Below are 17,148 nucleotides of genomic sequence, written 5' to 3' on the forward strand. Positions count from 1 at the left end.
AAACCATTTCCAGTAGCACTCCCCAAAATGAAATACTTAGGCATAAAATCTAACAAAATATATTCAAGACCTCATGAGGAAAACTAAAAAACTCACTCACAGGAAAACTAAATGGACAGGTAGTCCGTGTTCATGGATAGGTACACTGAATATTGTCAAGATGTTTTCCTTACAATGCAATCCCAACCAAAATCCCAACAAGTTTTTTTTATTTTTTTAATATCAACAAACTGATCCAAAAGTTTATTTGGAGAGACAAAAGACCCAGAACAGCCACTTCAGTATTAGAAGAACAAAGTTGAAGACTGACAATATCCAACTTCAAGACTTAGTATAAATCGACAGTAATCAAAACAGTGTGGTATTGGTGAAAGAACAAACAAAAGGATCAATGGGACAGAATAGAGAGCCCAGTAACAAAATATAGTCAACTAAACTTTGACAGAGGAACAAAGGCAATACAGTGGAGCAAATACAGTATTTTTAACAAACGGTACTGGAACGACTGGACATCCACATGCAAAGAAAAGCATAAACCTAGACACAGATCTTACGTCTTTCAAAAAAATTAAAACAGATCACATAGCCGCTGTCCTCATTAGTATAGTGGTGAAGTATTCCTGCCTGTCAAAATAGATAACAGATCTGAACGTAAAATGCAGCACTATAGAATTCATAGAAGATAAGGTAAAATCTAAGTGACTTGGGTTTGGTAATAACTTTTTAGATATGACACCAAAGGTACAATGTGTGAAATAATTGATAAGCTGGACTCTAATAAAATTAACATTTTCTGCTATGTCAGAGATTCTTAAAGTAATTAAAATACAAGCCACAGACAGGGGAGAAGATGTTTGCAAAAGATATAAATGATAAAGAACTTTATTTCACAGCTGAAACCCCCAGAGTGGCACTGATAAGTATTATGTTATGTTACTTTTGTCGTTTAGCATACAAGCATACTTCCGAGGGTTGAATATAGACTACTGGCAGAAAATAGGCAGAATAGTTCACATTTAATTCTTGATGATACTATGTTTAGCTTTCTTATTCTTTGAAATCCCATTGAGAAAAAATACTGGCATCTGCTCAAAGTAATTTCTTTTTCAGTTCACAATATTGTAAGTAATGTTACTGTATCATTTCCCTACTTGGACAGAGTGTAAAAATTTTGAGGAGCTTGTCTGCCAGAAATATCTTCTTCATTTGCAAAACATTAATGAGATATTATATTTAAATGATTTTATTTAATATTAAATGTACTTGGTAAATGTGGCATAGAACATACAAAATAAAACAAATTTAAAATCTTTAACTATTACATTTATAAGAAAGACTTGCTAATCATAACACTGTTCATAATGATTCTGAATAAAGCATTATTTCTTTTACTGAAAACAGTTGTAGCTATAAGACAACTCTGTCGTCTAAATTGCTTGTTAGTTTTATTGCTTTCTAATAATCTTTAGCTGAAATTTTAATTTTGATTTTCTTTTTCTCCATTGGTTACGTGTGTGTGTGGAGGTAAAATATACAGAATATAGGATTTGCCAGTTTTTCTACTTTTAAGTGTACACTTCAGTGGCATTTAAGTACATGCACTGTTTTACCTTCCCACCAGCATTGCATCAGGTTTCAGTTTCTCCACATCCTGCCCAACATTTGTTTTTCTGGTCTTCTTGGTTTTTGTTTTTGTTTTTTGTTTTTTTGATACTAGCTATTCTCACGGGTGTGAAGTGGTATTGTATTATGGTTTTGATTTACATTTCCCTGGTGACTAGTGATGCTGATCATCTTTTCAAGTGCTCATTGGCCATTTGGAGCAATGGCTGTGTACATCCTTTGCCCAGTTTTGAATTGTGATGTTTGTCTTTTTGGAGTTCTCTATATAGTCTGGATATTAATTCCTTATAATGTATGCAGTTTACAAATATTTTCTCCATTCTCTAGGTTGCGTTTTACTCTGTTGACAGTGGTTCTTGATGCACGAAAGGTTTTAATTCTGATGAAGTCCAGTTTGTCTGTGTTTTCTTTTGTTCCTGTGCCTTTGATGTTCTATGCAATAAATAATTGCCAAATTCATGGTCATGAAGCTTTTTCCATTTTCTTCTAAAAAGTTTCTAACTTCAACTCTTACATTTAAGTCTTTGGTCTATTTTAAGTTACTTTTTGTATTTGGTGTTAGGTAAGGGTCCAACTTCATTTTAGCTAAAATTTTATGTATTTTAAAATTTATTATGAAAATCATGAAATGTTTAGTTGAATAGAAAATTTTGTGCAGTGGAATTAACTGAATGTTTAAAACCTTTTTATTATGGAAATATCCAAACTAATCCATACATAGAAGAATATAATGAGTCCCCCATGTGCCCAGGGCCCAGCATTAATTGTCAGTATTTTGCCAACCTCATTTCATTTACACACACACCCACACACACATTCTTTCCTAGAAAATTTTAAGTGAAATCACAGATGATATGTCATTTTACCCATAAGTACATAAATGTACATTTCTTAACATGGTATGTCTTTCATCATCTGTTTTGTTCTTTTATACATTATACTATATGTCATTATCAGACCTTGTAAAATGAACAAGAATTCCTTAATATGTCATATTCAGCTAATGATTGACATTTCTGCTCTAGCTGAAGTACAGTTTAGGAGGGGGTTTAAGGATATTTTTTAACATTAAGATATAACCTTTTATAACAACTGCTTAACTGATTGTTCCTAGAGTCTAACATTTCTGTTAGCAAATTGGAATTGGTATACATAGACATAGATTCTGTGCATTTTGCTTTCAATCTAAAACCGTAGTTAAGATTACTGGCCAGGCACAGTGGCTCACACCTGTAATCCCAGCACTTTGGGAGGCCGAGGCAGGTGGATCACTAGGTCAGGAGTTCAAGACCAGCCTGGCCAAGATGGGGAAACCCCGTCTCTACTAAAAATACAAAAAAATTATCCAGGTGTGGTGGCAAGTACCTATAGCCCCAGCTACTCAGAAAGCTGAGGCAGAGAGTTGTTTGAACCTGGGAGGTGGAGGTAGCAGTGAGCCGAGATTGTGCCACTGCACTCCAGCCTGGGTGACAGAGCGAGACTCCGTCAAAAAAAAAAAAAAAAAAAAAAAAAAAAAAAAAGATTACTATGCTAGAAAGTCTTCCTGTAGGGGCATGTCTAAGAAACATTATGATGGTCATTGCCTCTGGAAAGCAGGCGTGAATAGATGGTTGGGGTCTATCATGAAAGAGACTGTTCTCTATGTATCACTTTGTACCTTCACATGTTGCCTTTTGTTTTGGTCTTGTTTTGAGACAGGATCTTGCTCTGTCACTCAGGCTAGAGTGCAGTGAGGAGATCATAGCTCTCACTTGAACTCCTGAGCTCAAGTGATCCTCTTTCCCCAGCTCCCTGACTAGCTGGGATTACAGGCATGCACCCCCATGCCTGGCTGTAGTTTGCTAGTTTGTATTTTAAAAACCTAATCCTGACTGTGCTGGTAGTCGCATGAATCTGTGCACATACATGCAAACAAGTACATGTAAAACTGGTGAAATCTGAATAAGGTTCATGGATTATATCAATGTCAATTTCCTGATTCTGACAGTGTATGATACTTATGCAAAATGTCATCATTGAGACAAAGTGAGTAAGGGATATGTGAGATCTTTGTATTATTTCTTACAACTGCAAAATAAAAAGTTTTTAAAACTAAGTTATAACAACACAAAAAGAACTCTGTGTCAAAACTAAGATACAAAGTTTAAATATTGATTTTGTTTTTTAGGAATCTGGTGGACAGTAACAAACTTTGGTGAAATTTCAGGAACCATAGCCATTGAAATGGATAAGGGAACCTATATACATGCACTCGACAATGGCCTTTTTACCCTGGGAGCTCCATACAAAGAAGGTTTGTGTCTGGAAGGGAAGAGGCTGCCACAAGTGTAGGTTTTAGGACATTCATTCGCTTAGGCCAAACTCTAACTAGTTTCAGACATTTTCCAAAGGAAATCTTTCCAAATTTTCCAAATTTTCCATTGCATTTGACTTTTCCGCTTTTTTCTTCCTTAATATTTACCAGCCATTGGCAAGTCCCTCTTTCTAATATAAACATTTGAAAACATTCCGTATAGTTCCAGAAGAGTATATTTGGAAATCAAAACAACATGAATAATTAAAATAGTAAGTGTAAAGAAAAAAGAAAACCTACTTGACTCAAAATGTTTGAATTTCTTTTTTATTCAGACCTATTGCCAAAACTAACCTGGGTGTGGGTAACAATTTGAAGTTTCCTCATTTTCTTTAGCCCGTTAGAGGAAGCACTAGTGAGATACGAAGTAATTAGAAGATAAAAAGCAGTATCATTTGGTCAACAAGGCCATCCCTTGAATAAATGAAAGCATTTAGTTTTTTAAATAAGTGCTTATGTATGACTGTATTTTAAAACATAATGAGAAGATATCTCAGAAGTTATTAAATAAGCATTATGTTAGCCTGTCCTACTCAATATGTAAAATTAGCGCTGTAGTTAAAAGAAGGTAAAATAGATCTTGATTCCAAAGATACGGTAGTATTACAGTGACATCAGCATATCTGAATATTCTTACATTTAATTGCAGAAGAAAATAGCCACATTTTTAAAAGCAAAATGATATCTTTATAGCAAATGTCAAATTTATTTTCAAATGTTTTTTCTCCAATAGTTGATGAGGGCCCTAGTCCCCCAGAGCAGTTGACGGCTGTCAAACTATCTGATTCCAGGTGAGCTTATGTTGTAATATAATTAATAACCAGTTATTTAAAAAATTTAATTGTATTCATTAAAAATTTTAGTGTCTGTCTTAAGCCCACAGAGTAATTTTGATATAAAAAACAAAATAGCTTTTTTGAAAGGTAGATTTTGTGATCTACTTTTAGTGGATTTCCTGTCATATATAATGCTAGGCTGGAAAAAAAAAATATGTAAAAAAGTCAAGATTAATAATTTCACACACCAAATAAGATAGATTAAAAAAGAAATCAAACAGTACAAAACCTGGTTCACTGTTACTATGATAGTTAAACTCACTGTAGGGAAGTCCAAAGACAAACAGGAAGACTAGAAAAAGGAGTATTGTTGAAACCAGCAGAGAATGTTACAGAGTCATAATGACCAGAAGAATATTTTTACTTACTATTTTTACAGTCATTTTATAAAGTAACCTTTATTATTCTCACCTTGTGCAAAAGTATAGAATGATTCTTTGGGTAGAAGATACTGAAAGTAAATTTGCATATTTTAGTAATTGGTTACATCAATATGATAATGATTCCTGTTATATAATCATTAACGTATAAAGGAGTAAAAGTCAATTCTGGCATCCCAGGAGATTCTCGGTAAGGTAAAAGATTAGAAATCAGAATTTTAAAAAATCACATTAAGATGATTATTTTTATACTTTCTTTGAAAGTCTGGTAAGTATGGGAAAGACAAAGAATAAAAGCAGAGAAAGAAAAAATTCAATAGTTTTAAACTGCTTTACAATTATAAACAAAAAAGGATTGTAAAGAAAATTAACTGACAAATGAGGGAAATATTTGCAACAATCTTAATAGTGGCTTCTTACTCTTCATATGTATCTTGTACAGAATTCCTAGCCCTGATGACCCCAGTAGAAAAACTGCAAACAATCAGATCTCAGTGGAAAAATGGACAAGGGACATAACCAGATAATCTAAAAACTAAAAAGGAAAGGAAAAGAAAAGCAATTGTTATTCTAGTTAAATACTAAAATGCAAATTAATAGGATACTGTTTTTTCCATATCAGGTTTTCAAGTATTTTTTTAAAGTCATAATGTTTAAAAAAAAAATCCGTGATACAAAACATACTCTTTTTTTTTTTTTTTTTTGAGACAGAGTCTCGCTCTGTCGCCCAGGCTGGAGTGCAGTGGCCAGATCTCAGCTCACTGCAAGCTCCGCCTCCCGGGCTTACGCCATTCTCCTGCCTCAGCCTCCCAAGTAGCTGGGACTACAGGCGCCGCCACCTCGCCCGGCTAGTTTTTTGTATTTTTTAGTAGAGACGGGGTTTCACTGTGTTAGCCAGGATGGTCTCGATCTCCTGACCTCGTGATCCGCCCGTCTCAGCCTCCCAAAGTGCTGGAATTACAGGCTGGAGCCACCGCACCCGGCCCAAAACATACTCTTTTAATTTGAAGTAAGAATGTAAGTTGAAACAGCATTTTCTGGAAAACAGTTTGATGACATAAGAACTTTATAGTTTATAGTCTTCGATCCAGTTATTTCTAGGAATTTTTTCTGAGGATAAATCAGTTTTATGTACAGAATAGATGTAAATAGAACTATTTATAATAACAGAAAAAGTAAGTTTTAATAATTTATTATTAAACTTTATAACTAAAGAAGTATAATTGAAGAATGATGAATTTGGAAAATATTTGTTATGTAATATATAAGTACAATGTTTATATTAAAAAAGCAAAATACAAAACTGTAAATTTAAAACTGCCCTGTCCAATATGGCAGCAACTAGTCACATGTAGCTTTTTTTTTTTTTAAGGCACAGAGTCTCACTCTGTCACCCAGATTAGAGTGCAGTGGTGTGATCATAGCTCACTATAACCTCAAATTTCTGGACTCAAGCAGCCCTCCTGTGTCAACCTCCCCAGTAGCTGGTATCACATGTGCACGCCAGCATGCCCAGCTAATTTTTTAAATTTTTTGTAGAGATGGAGTCTCACTGTGTTGTCCAGGCTGATCTTGAACTTCTTGCCTCAAGCAATTCTCCCATTGTCTTCCCAAAGCACAGAGATTACAGGAGTGAGTCATCACTCAGCAACATGCAGCTCTTGAACACTTGGAATGTGTCCAGCCTGAAAGTTTAGATATGTACACACCCACAAACATACACATGTCCTGTTTTAATGTTCTATAATTAATTTCCTCTCAGTTTTTAACTTTTATCTGTCTTATTAATGTGCAGAATTGCCCTGAAATCTGGCTATGGAAAGTATCTTGGTATCAATTCAGATGGGCTTGTTGTTGGGCGTTCAGATGCAATTGGACCAAGAGAACAATGGGAACCAGTCTTTCAAAATGTAAGTGCTGTTATTGTTTATAAAAACTTCCTGTCAGTGTAACAGAAAGTCTGTAACAATCCTAATATATTTAAATAGAAAAAGTAGGATGCAATAGTATAATACATTAAATTGGAATCAATCAATAAGAACATAGAGCCTTAAAGAGATCTCAAAATATAGTGCAACAAAAATAGCATTAGTACTTTTGCCCACAATTATTTCTCTATACCCTAGTGCCTAGATATGGATCTTATTTCCGTTAAAGAACCAGTCAATTTTAGGTCTCAGAGTAGGAGAACAGAATAGTTCCTAAGTATCTTCTTCGTAGGAGAAATCATGGATGCTTTCAGAAACATTAGAGACTGTAAGCAAACAGTGGAGCAAACTAAGACCAAGTTGTGACAATTTGTGCATAAAATAAATAATAGTTCATTGAAGTAAATTATCTCTAAGGGACTTTCAGTTCATAAGCTTCAAATAGTGTACGAAAAGATAGTTTTAATATAAAAGAAGAAAAAAGATAATATTCTTAATTTTGGTAAGTAGACAGTTGTAGTATATGGATGTTTTGTTAAATCTTTGTTGGTACAGAATACATAATTTCCTTTCTCTGTTTGTGTGAGAAGTAAAGATTGAACAAAAGTATGTGAGTGCTAAACAGTCTTTAAAAAGTAGGTAACTATATCAAAAATGGTAAGGACCAGTGGGCACAAGCAAGTAGAAGATAAGCTCAGCCTTTGAGTAGCGCTTTGGTGGTATACAATCAGGAACTGAAAATAGGAACTCAGCAATGTTTTCTAAGATGACAAATTAAACAGACATCCCCCCAGAAAGAGGTAATCACTTAGACTAATTTCCTCATCCCCTGGGATAAAATCTTAAGTCAGTGACTTGAAAACTATTTTGACCCAACCCATTGAGAAATGCATTTTTACATTGCAGCCCAGCACACACATATGTATAACTGAAGCAAGAGTTGTACTTAACAATACTTACTTGTTCATGTGTTATGCGGCTTGATATTTCTTATTCTCTTTTACCCGTTCCTCTGTGCGTCTGTGTGTATGCCCGTTTCTTTTTCCCCCCAATACCATTCAGGAACCACTACATTGATTTCATGTCCCACTAATGTGTTGCAACCCCTTTGAGATGATCCTACTAGTTATGATGAGATACGTCTAATAAAAGTTACGCCAGTAGAAAAGGGCAATATATCGTAAGGCCAGGATGATGAGCTAGATAGTTCTAATAATACAACACTTTAGGAAAGTTCATTTCATTTTATTTTTAGGAAGGACACTAAGTTTCAAAAATTTAAATGAAAGAGGGTCTTAAAATTCTATTGCAAAAAGACTCAGCTGAATAATCTGTGGCACAGGTTTAAATCGCCTTGGACCACAGCAGCATGTTCCAGGGCTCAGCAGGCGCCATCCAGATGAGAGACCACCAACCCTTGCGACCTTGACCAAGAAATTAAATCCATGTTATCAGCACTTTTTAACTGGATGTGATATAAGTTATATCACATATTTTAGACATTTTATATATACATATTTATATTAAATATATACATATTTTATAATCATTGTATTTGTAAATATTTTGTCTAAATGTTATGGTATTCCAAGTTTTCCAAAAGAATCAACCAAATACAAGTTATAAATAAACATTATATTTGTTAAGGGAATCAAGCTAACCAAATTTATAACCCAGATTTAGATGCACAAGAAGATCAGTTTTTAAAGTTTTGTTTAATAGAAAGCAGTGTAATACATCAAACATTAAACAACTAAAAAACCATATGAATATTTATTTTCACACACAAAAGTCCCTCAGACATTGATTCTTAAATTCAAAACACCAAAGGCATTGTATATGCCTTTTCGTGTTTTCTAATTGTGAGGAAAATAAATTTGACTAAAAATGCTAATATTTGAATAAAGTGTGCATTCATAATTATGTTCTTGTCTTTAATTTATCAAACTGAGCTAAATCAGTTATATCACCGTAGATGTTTTAGGAAGGAAGCAATCCTACTTCATCTAATTAGAATTTAGTCCTACTAGGAAAATACACTAGGAATGTTTATTGTGGTAATATTTGAATAGTAAAATAGGTGATTTTAGTTTCCTTTTCTGCATGTTCTTGTATTATATTTTTCAGGTTTTCTCTAAGTTCTTTTCTGTGATTTTTAAATCAGGGAGGAAAAATTAATTCAGTCTAAACACTTCTTCTACAAGAAGTATCCTCATGGCTCTCTATTTTGTTATTTTGTTTCACTTAGGGGAAAATGGCTTTATTGGCTTCAAATAGCTGCTTTATTAGATGCAATGAAGCTGGGGACATAGAAGCAAAAAGTAAGACAGCAGGAGAAGAAGAAATGATCAAGGTAATTAGGACATTTTATACAGATATCTGCATTCACACATGCAATGTGACTGTATCTCTTTAAAATGTTAAATCATCATTTACTGTCACTTTAAAGGTTTAGTTAATAGCTTTTTATAATGTGGTGTTTCAAATGGACTCATTTTTTATTATAAATCCCATAATTGATGATTTGTTTGTACAATGTGATAGAGAAATCAGTGCATCTAGGAGCTACCTTGCCATTATCTCTATGGATTAGTATATTTTTTTGAGTAGTTCTACATGATCTTTTTAGACTTTCATTTTCTTGTTTTCTTGCTTGTATTTTAAAATCTAATTTTTAAAATAGATAATATGTACATGTGGTTCAACATTTTTAAATAAAAGCCTATGAAGACATCTGCCTGCCATGCGTCTTACTCACCTGTGTCCCAGCTCCTGTTCCTATCTCTTTCCCTTTGTTTTGTTTTTTTATAACCTCCTAAAATTTCTTTATAAACACATGAATATGTTTATAATTTTCAACTCTTTTACACCAAAGGTTGCCTTGTCTATAGTCGTCTATACTTTGATTTTTTTCCCCCTTAACATTGTATCTTGGAGAGTTTTCTACTATTAGTTTGAATGTAGAAAGTTTTCTCTTTTTCTTTCTTTTCCTTTCTTTCCCTCTCTTTTTTAACAGCCGTATAATATTCATTTTAGGGATGTACCTTAATTTGTTTAGTCTCTTATAGATGGAAATTTAGGCTGTTTCCAGTCTTTTGCTCATATACACAGTGCTGCAGTACAAAACATTGAATATGTATCCATTTGTAGATGTGCGGGTGGACCTGAAGATAAATTTCCAGAAGCAGAATTACCAGATCAGGGGTATATGCATTTGTATTTACATAATGCTTGAGCTTCTGTGATGAAAATCACTCTATGAAACATAAAAAATCATAGCAGAACTTCTGGGGCTTTAGCCCTCACATTTTAATAATATTTGTATTAATAGTACCAGTCTTCTCTACATTAGGAAAAACATGAATCACATAAAACATGATTTTTATTTTATTTTTACCATTTGTGTGTGTCACTAAGCTGGAAATAAAAGTGCCTTATTCCAGGCTAAATTCCCTCATCCGTAGTCAGATGCGGTATCCATTGCACCAGGCACTGGCCTGTTTCCTCCCTAATCCTACTCTTTGTTTTATATCATTGTAAAAGTTACACAGACATCTTCATATCAAGGTGAAATTCTAAATAATACTGTTAATATAACCTAGATAAATCAGGTAGTTAGCTGGAATTTGATGAAAACATTTAAGGCTTAATTGTTTAGACTCAGCAAAAGCCAGTGATCTTTAATGATAAACATATATGTATCTAAAGAATAACTCCCTCCTTCTTGACACATGGTTTTTCTGTTCCTTGGCATACCTTCCCGGTAGTGAGCATCCTGAACCTTGCTTTGTTTGTCTCTGTCGGGAATCACAGGTTGCATCTAGTCTGACCCAGATTTGCTCTGTGAGGCTTTGTGGGGGCCGGAGTGGAAGGCTCTAAGAGACGGAGGAAATGCCTTTTCTAAAATGCCCTTCGTTCTTACAATTAGAGCATAAAAATTTATGTTACATTTTTCTCTACTACCAGTGTAATTTAAAAGCATCTGTCAAATGTCTGTACGTGCTTCATGTTAGATTTCTGGTCATATGTTTGATTTCTTTTTACAATAGTCTTGATTTCAAATAATTTCAAATCTAAAGCTCAATCAATTTCAATCTAAAATGTCGGTATTATTGTTAGAGAAGTGAAATGTTAGTTATATTTTTTCGTTGCATGTACCCGGCACATGCGTTGTAGTCTCGAATCTCCATAATGCTCCTCTGAGGTGGATGTGAGCTCAGCCTTACAGACAGGAAGACAGCCTCTGACCCTCCTTACATCCTCGTGGTTTTTGTCAGTCAGTTCATGGAAATCACGTAGTGATTTCAGGGTGTGGTAAAGACAGGATGTGTACCCAGGCCCAGCTGACTCCTAAGCCACTCAATATTTCATAGCGCATTGCTTCTCAGGAAACAGGTCACTGGGGAAATGCAGGTGGGATTGTGACTTATCTTTAATTTTATTTATTTATATTTTATTGCATCATGTTTATTTTTCATCTGGATATCATCACAAAAGTGTTATCGAAGGCAACAATTGCAAATATATGTGCAGTGCTTTGCACTTATACAAAGATACAAAGATACTTATACAAAGATTGTGTTTTTCACTATTTAAAGCAGTTTTCAGATAAAATACAAAGTTTTCTGGGTCTCTTTGGTTAGTCAAGTACCTGGAATCTCTGAACAGTGATTATTTAGGACTCTTTTCCTTTACCGTTTAATTGCAGGCTCTCCTAATCTCTGTCAGCCATTCACATTTATGACCTTGCCTTATCTACCAGAACACAGATCCCTCTTACTAAAGACAGCATTGTGTTACAGGCCCTAGCAGGGAATGTTTTCAGGTCTTCCAGGACCCTCTAATCAAAACTGTCACAAAGATGTCATTGGCACAAACACGTTGTTTGTCACTGCCAATTGCCTGTTCTGTGGGTGATCCTAATTGTTGAATGCAGATCAGTTAACTTATGACATGTGATAGTAAATATCTATCCAAACTTAGGAGGATATAAGAAGTTAGTAAAAGAGGTGGGTTCCAATTAATTAAAACAAGTTGTATAATGTTAAAAGTTTTAATACATTTGGTAATAGTCTGTGCGAAGTAAAATAGCTATCTTAAGCTAAATCTGATCAAATGAACAGTTGTCTACTAGGGATAATTTGATCCTAGTATATTCACTGGGAGGACAAAATTAAATTAGTTAATGATTGCTTTATTGCCTAGCAGGATCTGATGTGTAAAATGTTTTTGAAATAATTTTGTCTGTAGTGTTTCTGACCCAAGGGCTGCGGAGGAAGCTTGTGGTAGCAGTTACTCGTGTAGATTATAGATGTGAAGTAAAAACACATAGCCAAAACCTGTCTTTTTCTGAATATAGTTGATCAGTTAATTTTTTCTTCTGCATGAGAAATCAGCTTGAATGTTCTTATGTGATACGTAAAGTGGGGAAGGTGGAAGATAAAAATATAACCCATTGGATTCTCTTTTCCAATATCTAGATTAGATCCTGTGCTGAAAGAGAAACCAAGAAAAAAGATGACATTCCAGAAGAAGACAAAGGAAATGTAAAACAATGTGAAATCAATTATGTGTATGTATTCTTTTCCTTTTAGACCTACAGATTTGACAGTGAAGTGCTTCTCAAAGTGCTTTCAAAATAAATTACCTAATTAGTTGGGGATGGTGGTGCATGCCTGTAGGCCAAGCTACTCGGGAGGCTGAGACAGGAGGATTGTTTGAGCCCAGGAGTCCAAGGCTGCAGTGAGCTCTGATAACCACTGCATTCCAGCCTGGGTGACGGAACAAGACCCTGACAAAATTAAATTAAAACTGATAGACAAGAAGAGGCAACACAGTGTAGCCTCTGGGACAGAGCCCTGAGCTCAATGCTGTTCTCAAGGCTTCAGTTTTCCAAATCATCATACCAGCTCTCAAAGCTAACGTCCTGCGGGTTAGTCCGTCTCCCTGTTCATTCACAGAATGGGTGTGATGCCAGTCAAAGGCTGTGCTATGGCCAGGACACGGGGGACTCCAGCCGGCATGCCCTGATAGAAGTGGGGCCTTGTGGTTCTTCCCAGTCAATGAGTGGCCCTCCTTTTGAGGGGTCATGGAGGTCATCTTTGTGGTTGAAAAGCTCCAGCTTATTAAAAAAATACAATTAGACTTTTTTTCTTTCCCCTTCCCCAAAACGGAGTCTCGCTCTGTCGCCCAGACTAGAGTGCAGTGGCGTGATCTCGGCTCATTGCAGCCTTCGCCTCCCAGATGCATGTGATTCTCCTGCCTCAGCCTCCTGAGTAACTGGGACTACAGGCACACGCCACTATGCTCAGCTAATTTTAATATTTTTAGTAGAGATAGGATTTCACCATGTTGAACAGGCTGTTATCAAACTCCTGACCTCAAGTGATCTGCGTGCCTTGGCCTCCCGAAGTGCTGGGATTGCAGGCATGAGCCACTGCCCCGGCCTATAATTAGAGTTTTTTAATAAGTGAAAAAGGAATTAACAGTGTTTATAAATTTAATAGTAAATATGTATAATCAGAGTTTGAGGTATTTTTCAATGAAGACATTTTCTTTGCAGAAAGAAATTTCAGAGCTTCCAAGACCACAAACTTAAAATAAGTAAAGAAGACAGTAAAATTCTTAAAAAGGCTCGGAAAGATGGATTTTTGCATGAGACGCTTCTGGACAGGTAGCTATTTATTTACTTCCACTGTTTTCAGTAGCGAATAGAAATGGTGTGTAGAAAACCTATGTTCTCTTAAATTACTATAGTTTTCACATTTTTGTCTTTAATTTCTAATTTATGAATGTGGCAATATTACTTAGAGAGGACAACATAAGTTGGGGAAAAGACTGTCAAGAAAGAATATCTAGAAATTATAACCGATTCGAAGTATATACTTTAAGAAATTCAGGTTTGACTGTGTCTACTTTATAAATTTATCATTATCTTTTTATAACTGTTGGAACCAGAGTTAGAAAGAAGCAGTTTGACTAATATAAAAATTATGTGGATTCTGTTAGAGTAGTTCAGGTTCCTTAAAATAAGAATAGATCAGCTAAAAATCTAAAAGCTACACAAGTGAAATTGAAGCAGTTTTACTATAAGATTTGGAAGAGTGCAGGATGTTTATCATAGCACACTATTAATATTTATTACTCTTCCTATGTGGATAAGTAATGTCCTAGATTTACAACATAGGAAAACAGGCAGAGATGTTTAGCTCTGAGTGTCTAAGTATAAATCAATTAAGTGCCAGATTTTGATAATCACCAGCCGCTCATTCAAGTCCTATGTTGCAAAGTTACTCTTACCCTTTTTTTACATTTCTTGATAAGGCAATGTTTAATTACATATTTCCTGTTAACTAGCTGGTAGACTTCATACCTAAAGTCGGTACATAATGTTAAGAATTTTTTCCAGCCAAGCAAATGAATATGTATCTAGTTGGAAGAAACCAAGAAGAGGATATAAAATATAATCAGGATGTAGACTCTAAAACGGAATAAACTCTATGTCCTGTAACTTTTATCACTTCTAATAATACAGCATTCTCACCGTATTGAATGGAAATTTAGAGCACCCTTAAATTCCAGAATAATTAAAAATTGTTATTGTGGATTGAAAAAGCCCTTAGGCAATGTTTATTGACGGTTAGGAAATAACTATTATAAGATTAGAATCCATTTTTTTGTAGAAACCAAATTTAAAAGTATACATATTTTAATATAAGTGTTGTGGTAATATAGTAACCAAAATTGACCACACAGTTTTAAAGCTTTTTATATTTAGTAGCAGTTGAATATATATGGCATGTTTTACACAGATTAATTTTATTACTTTTCTTTGCTTAAACAGGAGAGCCAAATTGAAAGCTGACAGATACTGCAAATGACTAGATTTTTGTTTCTGCTTTATCTTTTTGTGTTTTTTTCTGAATAAAATATTCAGAGGAAATGCTTTTACAGAGTTCTTGAGTTGTTGTGAAATTATTGTTTAACTAGTAACTAGTTTAACCAGGATTAAACAAGCTTAATCAGGATTCTCCATGGATGTACTTTTTAGCTAACTACAATTTTTCACATGGAAATGAAACCTACAGTACACACTTAATGTACCACAGAATTTTTTTCTGGATTTCCTGCCCTGAAGCATGCAGTGTACTAGAAACCAATTCTTCCTGCACTGCTTGTGGAATCTGTCTTACTGGATCATAGTCTTTACTTTATACAATAGATACTTGATCAGTGCCTTTAATAGAAAGTTAGAAATTCCCAATCCAATCAACAAGACTTTGATTCTACCTCCGAAGTACTACCCAGATCACAGACAGCCCAAATATCAGAACTAGGGGCTGGACAGAGAGGGCAAATCATCTGTTAGGGAGTGGGACCGAAAGTGGAAACATTACAAAAAAGCAAGTAGGCTCAGAACAGAGGGGAGAGTAGTGCTGGGGAAACTCCCTACTGAGGACGGGTTAGCCACATTGGACATGTATGGGAAGCTTTTGTCCTTGTGGGCTGGAATGAAAGCTGAAGAAGTTCAGTTGCTAAGTGTTGCTTAGGTCTGCTTTGTTGAAGCCTGTCTCTTTCAGAGTTCCTAAACACAATATTTCCGTGGCATCTAATCCCAGTGAATGCTCCAAATCCAGGCTGTATATCAGATGTCACGAGAAATTCTGCCTCAGGACTGAGGTTGGTTCAAGCATCTCGATGTTGTCAAAATTCCATGTTGTGTGCTGGCCTAATCTGAAAGACCCTATGGAGTTCTAGCCTTTCGATTCCATCTGTCACCAGATCTAGAGTTACATGGGATCTGTACAAGCTCGGTAGCTGAGGCACGGGATCAGGCCTAGAAAGGAGCTTTTGGAGCGTTTGTTGTAGGTCTAGCTCTAGCTTGGCCCTCCAGTTCCCATAGCTGCACTTTGTCTCATCTTGGGTTCTGATCCTTGGATTGGGAACAAAGTAACTACTCTGATCCCGCAAAGCAGTGGTTCCTGTTCCCAACTGGTGACTATTTTGTCTCCCAGGGGACATTTTTTTGGTTTTCACATCTGGGATACGGTGTTAGAAGGTAGAGGCTAGGGATGCTGCAAAGCATGTGGCAAAATCCCGTTCCGCCCAGAACGCTAATAGTACCAAAGTTGTGCAACCTTCCCACCCAAAGGCCTGGTCTATTCCTTGCTTTTGACAGCTCCCTAACCCTTAAACACAGCAGTTCAAATTTATCTGCATAAGCGTCTCCGAGGGACCTGCACGTTTCTAATGTCGACTGCCCAGATCCATCCATGGAGATGCAGGCTTAGCAAGTCTCCAGTGTCGACTGCTGAGACTCATCCGTGGAGACGCAGGCTTAGCAGGTCTCCAGTGTCGACTGCTGAGACCATCCCTGGAGACACAGGCTTAGCAGGTCTCGGACTGGGCTCCACATTTGCATGTGAACAAGTACTCCGGGTCATTCGGAAGCAAGCGATACAAAGCACACATTGAGAATCACCGCCTTCACGCGACTGAAGCTTGCCTCCCACTTGGTATCTGAGACCATCTGCCTGCTGACTGGTTTTCCTGGCACAACATTCTGCATGTAGGCACGGTGTGTTCTTGGACTCCACGTCACCTCGTTCACCCTCATGTTCCCTCGGTTCCTGACCCCAGTCCAGCCAGCATAACTAATTACAGATCTTGACAACAGAAGATACAGACTTAAAATAATACATTGCCTATTCCCGCGGACTTTATCCACTAGTGAAGGAGGACAAGTGGACAAATGGAGAGGGTAGGTGGAGTTTCCATCCCTGTTTCTCCCATTCCGCTTTATACAAACCCCGGCTAGACCACCGGGAGAGCAACAAGAGGTTAAGAATGACTGCATCTAAATATTGTCATCTGGTCCACTCTTCTGCCATCTTGAACACAAGGATATCATGAGTTTCGTTTAAACCACTACTGAAACCAAGATGAACTCTGGCTTAGCCCCTGACAGATCAGTCTAGTAATCTTATCAAAACCAAGATTACCTAAAGCACTAACCAAAGGAAAACCTC

At 36.0% G+C, this 17,148-nt stretch overlaps 1 protein-coding gene across 1 annotated transcript; it reads left to right on the forward strand.

Annotated features, from left to right (window-relative positions):
- The first annotated feature begins 3,779 nt into the window (after positions 1-3,779).
- LOC117095594 (protein FRG1) lies at positions 3,780-15,075 on the forward strand. Its single transcript, XM_033232164.1, has 7 exons — positions 3,780-3,916; positions 4,710-4,767; positions 6,988-7,102; positions 9,369-9,473; positions 12,601-12,692; positions 13,683-13,793; positions 14,964-15,075. The coding sequence occupies exons 1-7, from the start codon at positions 3,847-3,849 to the stop codon at positions 14,998-15,000; spliced, it is 588 nt and encodes a 195-aa protein (XP_033088055.1). The 5' UTR covers positions 3,780-3,846; the 3' UTR covers positions 15,001-15,075.
- Positions 15,076-17,148: the final 2,073 nt, after the last annotated feature.

This window comes from Trachypithecus francoisi, unplaced genomic scaffold, assembly GCF_009764315.1.
Source record: "Trachypithecus francoisi isolate TF-2019V2 unplaced genomic scaffold, Tfra_2.0 Lachesis_group14, whole genome shotgun sequence".
Taxonomy (NCBI): Eukaryota; Metazoa; Chordata; class Mammalia; order Primates; family Cercopithecidae; genus Trachypithecus; species Trachypithecus francoisi.